Here is a 10,869-nt window from a genome sequence, read left to right on the forward strand (position 1 = left end):
TAAACATGGCCCATTTCATGACTATTTTGTTGGGGCGAGGGGGGGGGCCCAAAATATTTTGGTCCGTCAAAGGGGGCCCTGACAGAAAAAGTTTGAGAAGCACTGCCCTGCGTAATGGGTGGGATGGCGCTCCCAAACTTTATTTACTACTACTGGGCAGCAAACATAAGATCGTTATTATACTGGGTAAAGGGGGAGGACACAGCCCCCTGGTGGACAGTACTGGAGGGAGCGTTGTTAAATCCACCTCCTTATCTGCCTTGTTATGTGCTACGCTCCCGTTCACACAGCCCATATCTAGCTTTTCCTCGAACCCAGTTGTCATCCACTCGATAAAAGTGTGGAACCAATTTACAAGAACCTTCTCCCTCAGGGAACTATCACTGGCTGCTCTGATCACAAGAAATCACATGTTTGTCCCATCAACGATGGATAAGGCCTTTGACAGTTGGGTTGGGAGTGGAGTGATTACGCCGTCTGACCTCTATATAGATGGCAACTTTGCCTCCTTTGAACAGCTAGTACAGAAATACAAGATCCCTAGGTCACACTTCTATAGATACTTGCAACTCCGGAGCTTCGTAACTTCGAACTCGGACTGCTACCCAGTGTGTCCTCCTGCCTCCCTTTTAGACTCAATCTTGAACTGTAAACTGATCCAGAAACAGGCTATAAGCAGAATTTATGAACTACTTAATAGAAGCAACTAGACACCTTTAGATCTCCTCAGGGGCAGATGGGAGACTGACTTAGGTGAACCAATCACAGAGGTCACATGGGACAAGATAATTCAGGGGATTTTCTCCTCTTCCATTTGCCTTAAACATGCGGTTATCCAATTTAAAATTGTACACCGACTGCATTAGTCTAAAGACAGGCTGTGTCAGGATGTGCCCAAAGTTGCACACCTACTGGCAGACCATCTTTGACACCTTCTCTAAGATATTTGGAAAGGAAGTGGAGCCATCACCATATATTGCATTATTCGGAGTGGCCCCAGCGGACATCCACTTTAGATGGTGGGAATCTAGAATGCTGGCCTTCTGTTCACTTTTGGCCAGAAGGCTGATACTGTTCAAATGGAAGGACCCAGGTTCACCTGTCTACGGCCACTGGATGAGAGAGGTCATGTATCATATTAAACTGGAGAAGATCAGGTATACTATCAGAGGTTGTACCAAAAAATTCCACAATATTTGGGATCCTTTCCTAACTTTCTTTGAGGTATGGAAGCGGATAATGTGACAGAGGAGATCTGACTGGCCTTCCTGGTCTCTCAGCTTGTTATTATTTATTTTTTCTATTATGTTCTTACTTTTCTTCTTCTCCATCTGCAGAATGCAAGAGATATGAGACTGCTGTCGGGTGATTTAAAGGCTAAAAGGAAAAACAATGATTAATACATTTTTAATAAATAAATTTTCAAATAAAAAAACCTTGTTAAAAAAACTGCCATCAAATGTACACTTTAGAGCAGTGGTTCTCAACTGGTGGGTCGCGACACAAAAGTGGGTCACGGGGCCATTTTGAGTGGGTCGCGGATGTGTGTGTGTAAAAAAATTAAAATGTTTTTTTTTATATATATTTTTTGCACTACCTATCTTTGTGAAAGTGGCTTCTCAGCTCTGGTCCAGCTGAAGACAAAGCAGAGGAACAGATTGGACATTGAGCATGACCTCAGAGTTGCTTTGTCTACCATCACCCCAGACTTTGAGACTCTTGTCAGGAGCAAACATCCCCAGTTATCCCATTAGTTCCCTGGGATGTTAAGCTAAGAAGTCTGCTAAGAAGAAGCATATATTATTTATTATTATTAGAATTTAATTTCATTGGGTTTTTAGCCCTAGTTGCACTTTTGTTGCATCCCCAGTTAACCCATTAGTTCACCAAACTTAGGTATGTTATGTTAAGTTAAGCATATACCGGTATTATTATTATTTTTTTTTTTTCATTGGTTTTTTTTTAGCCCTAGTTGCACTTTTGTTGCACTTGTGTGTTTATTTCATGTTTTTAACAGTGCATGAAAGATTGTGTATTACTGCAAAGAAATAAATCATAGTGGTTCAAAAATTTGGGTCACGACTTAATGACTAAGGGAAATGTTGGGTCCTGAGGCTAGACCAGTTGAGAACCACTGCTTTAGAGCACTTTAGGATATGCCTAGCCTAGATAGCACTCTAGTCGCATTTTAGGATAAGTATTACTCCTGTAATTTCAACTTCTGCTTTGTGTTTTAACCTTGTAATTGTACCGTATGCATTCCTGGTTTTTATGTATTGTTCTGGTTTTATGTATTTGTGGTTCTATGCATCATATTTTTGGTTTTATGTACTGTATGCACTTTTGGTCTCATGTGGTGACTACCGATGAAAATTAGGCTTGGCTAATTCGGGTGTATTTACATCAATGTTTTATTGCAAGATGCTGAATGTTAATTAATATACATTGTCCCTTATAAATAAATTCTAATTCAAATCTGTGTACTGAGAAAGGGCTGTACACCCGATGCATTTTCTCAGTCGAATTGGATTTTACTGTTCAATATGACGATTCGACTATACTATATGTATATTTCAGAATGTATATACGGTACATATTTTAGAATGTACATCTCTGGCCGTGTATTTTTATTCTTATTCTTATTTTTGACTAACTAAATGTTCATTGTGAGCGATCTGTGGTGCTGAATTTCCCTCTGGATTAATAAAGTACTTCTATAAAGTACTTATATTCTATTCTATTCTATATTCGTACTGTAAACTAAATTGTTGGGTCCTGCAACGTAAGCGAAGATAGTGAAACCTTAAAGGAACACTCCAACATTTTGGGAAATTAGCTTATTTGCTATCTACCCTGGAGTTAGACAAGAAGATACGTACCTTTTTCTTCTGTGCATGCAGTAGGAGTAGGAAGACGTTGGGAACTAGGCTAATGGAGGAACCTACTTCCAGTGACTGGCGCTAGGCTAACGGTGCGTGTCTTCCTACTCCTACTGCATGCACAGAAAAGAAAAAGGTATGTATCTTAACACTCCAACATTTTGGGAACCCTGGAGTTAGACAAGATGCATACCTTTTTCTTCTCTGTGCATGCAGTAGGAGTAGGAAGATGTTGGAACTAGACTAATGGAGGAACCTACTTCCAGTGACTGGTGCTAAGCTAGGCTAACGGTGCATGTCTTCCTATTCCTACTGCATGCACAGAGAAGAAAAAAGGTATGCATCTTCTTGTCTAACTCCAGGGTAGATGGCAAATAAGCTAATTTCCCAAAATGTTGGAGTTTTCCTTTAAAGAAACATTATGGGAACTGCCCTTACCGTCTTCTCCAGAGTCAGACAAGACGACACCAACCTGGGGGGTATTCAGGATGGCGTGGAATTGTGGAGCAGGGGTGATGGGTGGGGTACTTACTGGAGTGTAGCAATATGATTTCATGTAATCATTTCTTAAGAAGTTTTTATGAAATTATTATTTGATGAAAGGCATCTACTGTATCTGCACCCCTTTTTAATTAAATAAAACTGAATATGAATATAAGATATGAATAAAAAGAGTCAGTCCTACCCTCCGTCTGTGTTGTAGTGGAGCTCCATCACGGCCCCGGTGTGGCCCTTCAGCGTGGCAAAGTTATCGCAGTCTCCAAACACGTTCCACATCACTGCAGAGGAACAAGACACATCAGTTCATATGTGTGACAAGATTCAAGATACTCCTTTTTGGAAAAACTCTTAAACATACCATTACATAAAGATGTGTAAAACACAAATCTTTTGTGATATTGTTATCGACTTTGGACATGTTCTAGGTAAGACTTCAGGCTATGGCCCCAGCAGTGTTTTCAGCTAATAACTAGAGTAGAGACGAACATTTAAAATAAAACTTTTATTTCTGTGCGTTCACTGTGTGTAACTCTGTGACAATAGCGCTCAGAGTGTTTCCCTTCAAAAGAGGCCAGACTTGTGCATCTGCTACACAAATGGTTGGAGAATAGTGTCCAATTTTCTTTCAGTATGCAATTGACAGCCGTTTTATGCTAAATTTGCAGGACTGAGGTTAAGGTTAGGGTTAAAGTAAGGGTTGGGTTTATAAGCAACAACAGAATGGTTAACGAGCCTGTCCAAGCCAGAGGACTGAGGTTAACCCTTTCACTGCCGCACTACCAAAACGGTTAACCCTTTCACTGCGACAATACACAGAAGGTTAACCCGGCGACCGTCGGTAGTGTGATGGTAAAGGGTTAACCTTCTGTCGTGTGGCAGTGATTCAGTGAAAGGGTTACGGTTAGGGTTAAAGTAAGGGTTAACTGGTTAACTCACAGATGAGCCTGTCGAAGCCAGAGGACGCCATCGTGGCTCCGTTGGGGTGGAACTTGCAGCAGTAGACCTCTCCCTCGTGGCCACACATCAGCATGATGGGCGCCTGCAGGCTGGAGCTCCGTGGGGGACCCTGTGGAGGACAGTGGTGCGTCATCGTCAGCCGTCATACATCCTGACCTGTACAGTACACCAGTGGTCCTCAATGTGGGGTCCAGGGACCGGGGGGTCCCCAGCCCTAAATCAATCAATCAGTGTATCAAATGTATTTGTATAGCACATTTAAACATGACACTTGTCAACCAAAGTGCTTCTAAGTGGGTTACGTAGCAAAAAAAAAAAAAGTACTCCTGACGTATAAATAAACAGAAAATAAACAACCAACAGACAAACAAAGAAACAGAACAACACGTCAAAACAAACGAGGCAAGAGTCAGAGTGAGTCAGGGAAGGCGAAGGAATATAGGTGAGTTTTGAGCTTAGATTCAAAAGACTCGATGGAGGGGGCAGATTTGATGGACGTGGGGATGCTGTTCCAGACTTGAAGTAGGACCTACGGGTGGTTAGGAGACCCTTGTCAGCAGATCCGAGGGTGTTAAATAGTTTTAATTTTCACTTATTCACTTCAAAATGTGCACAATGAGAAAATGTGTAAGAATGACTATTCTGATCCTAGGTTTCACACTCACTTCACATCTCCCCACCGAGTGTGTAGACAGACTCTCGGATGGGGCTCCCAGAGACTAAATCTTATCAAATTGGTTTCCTATTATGCATCAATTTGGTGTGGAAATGTTTGAATGCCACTGCAAAAGATGAGGGGCCGAGGGGCGCTTGAAGCCTTTCTCCAACGTGTTCGTGTTTCCGCGTCTCTGATTGGCCAGGTCATGTGACATGTACGCCCAATCGTGGGACCACAAGTTTTTACACTGGTTAAGCTTAGGCGCTCTTTCGAAGTTGGGTAAGGTTAGAGTTTGTCTTAAGAGCATGGCGATAGAACGCCTGCCCTGATTCCAAACTCTAACCTTAACCAACTTCGAAAGAGTCGCCTAAGCTTAACCAGTGATAAACTAGGCATTAGGTAGTTTGCAGGCTGTTCGACCCGGAAATAGGCGCAGAACTTGCCGTCCCACAATTGGCGCACATGTCACATGACCTGGCCAATCAGAGCGCAAAGTGGGAACTAGGGCTGGGCGATATGGCCTCTAAATGATATTGCGATATGTTTTGGCCATATCACGATATATATCGCAATATTTTGACATTTCCTCTAAAGCACTTGAAATTGCTTGATTTAACCCTTTGATGCATACAGTCACGCCAATATGATGATTATAATAAGTCCCTGCAAAACATGTTTCCATTATTAAACCATGAAGATGCTTTAAAAAATAATTAAATGAAAATGTACTAAGAGTAGTCTACTGACACACTAATAAAAAAAAATTATTTACATCTAAGACAATTTATATAAAAACTATTGGGTGCCTAAGACTTTTGCACAGTACTGTGTTTTCTATCCACTTTATCCAAACACACATATATATATATATATATTACACACTACTGTGAGAAAATAATAAATCACACACAAAGCCTTACAAAGGGATAATGGCTTATAGCAGACTTAATGATTTTAGAATATTTCAGATAATGAAATGAAATGTTTATATCATCAACTATCCAGTTAGTGGGAACCCGGAAACACGGATGCGTTGGAGAAAAGCTACACGCACCCGGGACACACACCTCTCTCTCTATCTATCCTGATTCCTGTCTGGATTATATTCCATAGAATAGATGGGTATTCATGATAGGTATTCATGAATCATGATGGTCCACCACAATATCAGATAGACCCGCCACAAATAGATTTACAAAGCTGATACAGTAACATGTCAACAATGCTTCTCTTATGTTGCACACATGCCTCCGTTAGACTGCCTCCCTGTATGCCCCCAGCCACCACAAGTCAATGAAGAACTACCGTTTTTCAATCCCTGCATCACCTTGGTACACAGAGGCAGAAAAGTTATCCGACCACTTCAAACATCGGACAGTCCTATACATGCATTGATTGAAAACTTTATTAGCAGATTGGGTACAATACAGTATGGCTCAATACACACAATTGTTAAGGGGATGCAGACCAGAGAAAGACTTTAGTCTTGTTTACATCAGGGTCCCCCATTTTCAATTCATCTGGACCAGGGTTAGAAAAAAAAAAAAAAAATCAAGGGCTTTTTTGCCCCCCTTAATTGATTTTCGTGGGCTTTTTTTGTATTTCGGGGGCACTGAATTTTTATGATGAAAATTAACATAAGGATTATAAAACATTGTTGTCTGTTGACACTTTTTTTTACAGTCTTCGTCCCTATGTTTGATAATGTAATGTTAATGTCTCCATATATAGGGCTCTACGCTAACCTTTTTCCCAAGGAGCACATGTGCTCCTAAATAAAATGTTAATAAATAAAATCTAAATAAAAATTTAGGAGCACACAAAGAAATTTAGGAGCACAGTGAAAATTGTTCAAGTAACAGAGTTTATTAACTATTTATCACATGCATATTATACTGTGCGTGTGCACACTATGAATTGAAAATGGGGGACCCTGATGTAAACAAGACGAAAGTCTCTCTGGTCTGCATCCCCTTAACAATTGTGTGTATTGAGCTGTACTGTATTGTCCCCATTCTGCAATCTGTTAATAAAGTTTTCAATCAAACGCAAAGGATATCGGTTGTCAAGCTGCTTTTGTATGTTGTAGTGTTGTTATGATACCAACATTTTGACTTTGATACAGATAGGAAAGGTAATGGAATATATTATTAGATGACAGAACATTGAAAATTCTTTATACAATTATTGTATAAAGTATACTGTGATTGGACGTTTATGCGCCTTGTGTAATGTGGGACTATTAACAGCGGAGCTGTTTTGTAATCGTCACTCGTCTCGAGTAAATGATTTTTCCGGGTCGCGCACACACACATATTATTAGGGGCAAATACAAGGGAAATGCTCGCACTGTAGATCATATATATAATTATATATATAATTAGTAAACTGTCGGGAGCATTTTCTGCCCCCCCTTAACTGATTTTCGAGGGCATTTTGTCCATTTTCAAGGGCATTTTGCCCGAGCCCCCGTTAATTTCGAACCCTGAGTCAGGACATTTATGACATACACAACATACAGATATACAGTACTGTACTGTTACATCCAGACATTTATGACATACAAGATATACAAATATAGTACAGTTTACGAGACAGAGATCCTAAAAGAAAATATATACATTGGAGGGGGAAGAAACTGTACATTGGAGGGGGTTGGGTGGGTTGGGTTACCGGGCCAGTTTCGAATTGCAGCCTTTTTGAGAGTAGTTTTGAAGGTGGGTAGGGATTATTTTACGGCTGTAAATGTGTTTAGTCCCTTGTCCCCCCGAATCTGGGTTTAACATGATTTGTGGAGCTCCCTCTGGTGTTGTGGTCGTGGTATTCACTGACCTTTGGGAAGTATTTTGACTTGTATGTACATGGGTACCTTGGTCGTGTAGTGCATCTTGTAGACCAGGCCCATTGCAAGTTGCTGAATTTTCAATCTATTAATCAATCAAAGCGGGGAACATAGAACCCGGGGAACATAGGGATGATCCCCTGGCTTGCACATCGCAGCCGAAGGGGCTAATTAAATGGGGGGCCCTGATGTAAACAAGACGAAAGTCTTTCTCTGGTCTGCATCCAATTGTGTGTATTGAGCCGTACTGTATTCTACCCATTCTGCAATCTGTTAATAAAGTTATCAATCAATCAATCAGTAACGTTACTGTAACGTTAGTTGTTAGCATTAGCTCTCCTCACCATGGACACGAGTTGTTGCGCCGCGGCCACCAGCTCCGTGCGCGGCCTCTTCAGGAGCCCCGCGGGGACCACCGCCATGTCCGCCGCTCTCTTCTTGGGCTCGATCATTCTGGTTGTCTGTACTCAAACAAAACAGCTCGACCGCCGATATTTTGTCTGTAAGTCGAATCCCAAATGAATGAGGTTGCCTTGCGGAACTCGAAGACAAAACCAAGGAAAAGAAGGGAGAAATACTTCCGGGTCCGTGTGGACGTTTTCTTCTTCTTCTTCTTCTTGTAAGTTTCCGGCGGACTAGGCGTATTGCCGCCCTCCACAGGACAGAGGGAGCACTTGGTGGTTCTCACCCAGGCCTAGAAATGAAGGCAAAGAGAAATAATTAACTCCCTGAGAAGAAAGAACTTTAAAGAAGGAATTTCGTTGTTCTCTGTACTTTCAAACGGAAATACGAGGTGTTTTCCTATTTCCGTTTGAAACCAAAATCGAAAAAAACGGGGGGAACTGAAATACGGAGCTGTTTTTCGTATTTTGGTGTCAGAATCAAATAAAAAAAATGAGTAAATAATGGGCCGATTTTAATGTACTTGTCACCTGGTTCCGTTCTCCATTCTTCAAAACGAAATAAGGAATGGCCAAAAACCAAAACCGGCCCATTATTTACTAGTTTTTTTTATTTTTTATTCTGACACCAAAATACGAAAAACAGCTCCGTATTTCAGTTTCCCCCCGTTTTTACGATTTTGGTTTCAAACGGAAATAGGAAAACACCTCGTATTTCAGTTTTTTTTTCCGTATTTCCGTTTGAAACGAAAAACGAACTATCAAAACGGCGTTATTTTTTTTCGTTATTTTTTTTCATAGCCGCATTTTGCGGAGATGCTCTCTGATTGGCCACTTCATGTGACATGTGCGCCCAATCGTGTGACGCCTGTTTCTACACCTGTTAAGCTTAGGCACTCTTTCGAAGTTGGTTAAGGTTAGAATTTGTCTTAGGGCATGGCGATAGAACGGTCCGTGTACGTTTTGATAGTTCGTTTTTCGTTTCAAACGGAAATACGAAAAAAAGAAAAAAAAATGAAATACGAGGTGTTTTCCTATTTCCGTTTGAAACCAAAATCGGGGAAAAACTGAAATACGAAGCTGTTTTTCGTATTTTGGTGTCAGAATCAAATGAAAAAAAGAGTAAATAATGGGCCGGTTTTGGTCCGTGTACGTTTTGATAGTTAGTTATTTTTTTTAATTTTAATTTTATTTTTTAAAATCTTTTTCCCCTCCTTTTTCCGATTTTTCTTCCATCCCACTGTTAGTCGTTATGCCAATTCCCAACCCCCTTCCTGGTTGTTGCGCACTTTCCCCTACTGTTGGTCCGAGAGGCCGGAGACTGTCACATGCTTTCCTCCGACGCATGTCCAGCCAGCCGGCAGCCAGCCTGGCCGCGCAGATTCTCACTGGGAGAGTGTAACGTGTGGGAGGCCGCACTACCTCTCTCCAGATCCTACCCTCGCTGAGCAGGCGCCCCGACCGAACTGTAGGGGTCGCTGTCCACAACGCCCAGGACCCCCCCGCCAGCTTTCCCCACCCCCTAATACTGCCAATTGTATTAGTGTGAACGGCCAGCCAAGCTGGTGACAATGCCGGGAGCTGGATTTGAACACGCGAACCCAGCGTCTCCAGCGTTGGTGACGAACGCAATCTCCGCTACGCCACCTGACCGCCCGTTTTTCGTTTTTGATGTGAAGAATGGAGAACGGAACCACGTGACAAGTACGTTTTTCAATGTAAAAGCCATGCACGATCTAACGAATATGTATAACGTTATGAATAAATACATAAATACATGCATACAGATCTATACCAGGGTAACGTTATGATACATATATTTTTTGTTTTGTGCATTTCATTTAGACATGATATTTTATGTGAAGTAATAGCCTAATATGGTCTGTCCCAAATAGTGTTGTCTAAACGCACGTTACCCAACAGATATCCTAGTTCAGTGGTCGGCAATAGTGATGCCCAACCAGTCGGCCGTGATCGACCGGTAGATCAATGACATTCAATATAATTGATGCGAGCAATGTTACTAGTAATAGGCTAAGCTAACTAGCGTTAGCCGTTAGCTTAGCGTTAACCCTCAAAAGCGGACTCCACAACACCAGTTCCATTCGTGAGAAAATGGGGTGGGTTATATTGACAAGGCTTGACAACAGAGGTTCAAATATAACTTCATATTTATTGGTTATTTGTTTCTTTTATATCAGCATCCAGTCTCCACCACCGTGTGTTAAACTCTTCCTTCCTTTGTTGATGTTCGAGCGTGACATCGCCTACGGCAAGCTTACACGCTCAAAACGCAAACCGTAAACAGAACCCGGAGCGAACCAAGACTGAAGTGTGTACACAAACTAGAGGGGGGGGGGGGGGGGGGGGGGGGGGGGGGGGGTTCGCACCCAAGGATGGAACGAGGACGGAACGGAGCTGATTCGACCCCGATGGTGAGTGAGAAAGCACCCTGAGGCAAGTGCGCAGCCAGGGACCGTCTAAAAAGTGCAACACCGGAAAGAGACACTACAAAAAGATTCAATAACTTCACTGTCATACAATAGGTCTGATATTAACATTCAGTATTCAATATTGTCTGATTCAATATTAACATTCAGTATTCAAGTAGAACAGCTAGCTAGCTGTTGT

At 41.7% G+C, this 10,869-nt stretch overlaps 1 protein-coding gene across 2 annotated transcripts in view; it reads right to left on the reverse strand.

Annotated features, from left to right (window-relative positions):
- The window catches only part of snrnp40 (small nuclear ribonucleoprotein 40 (U5)), a 44,408-nt gene extending 36,003 nt beyond the window's left edge, over positions 1 to 8,405 (reverse strand). For both annotated transcript variants that reach the window (XM_084312909.1, XM_084312908.1), the window contains exons 1-3: positions 8,182 to 8,405; positions 4,317 to 4,446; positions 3,565 to 3,658 (exon numbers count right to left, since the gene is read on the reverse strand). In XM_084312909.1, the coding sequence (XP_084169035.1) occupies positions 3,565 to 3,658; positions 4,317 to 4,446; positions 8,182 to 8,289 (332 nt within the window). In that variant the 5' untranslated portion in view covers positions 8,290 to 8,405. The remainder of the gene's footprint in view (positions 1 to 3,564; positions 3,659 to 4,316; positions 4,447 to 8,181) is intronic.
- Between the last annotated feature and the right edge of the window lie 2,464 nt (positions 8,406 to 10,869).

The sequence above is a fragment of the Notolepis coatsorum genome, assembly GCF_963971535.1.
Source record: "Notolepis coatsorum genome assembly, chromosome: 4".
NCBI lineage: Eukaryota > Metazoa > Chordata > Actinopteri > Aulopiformes > Paralepididae > Notolepis > Notolepis coatsorum.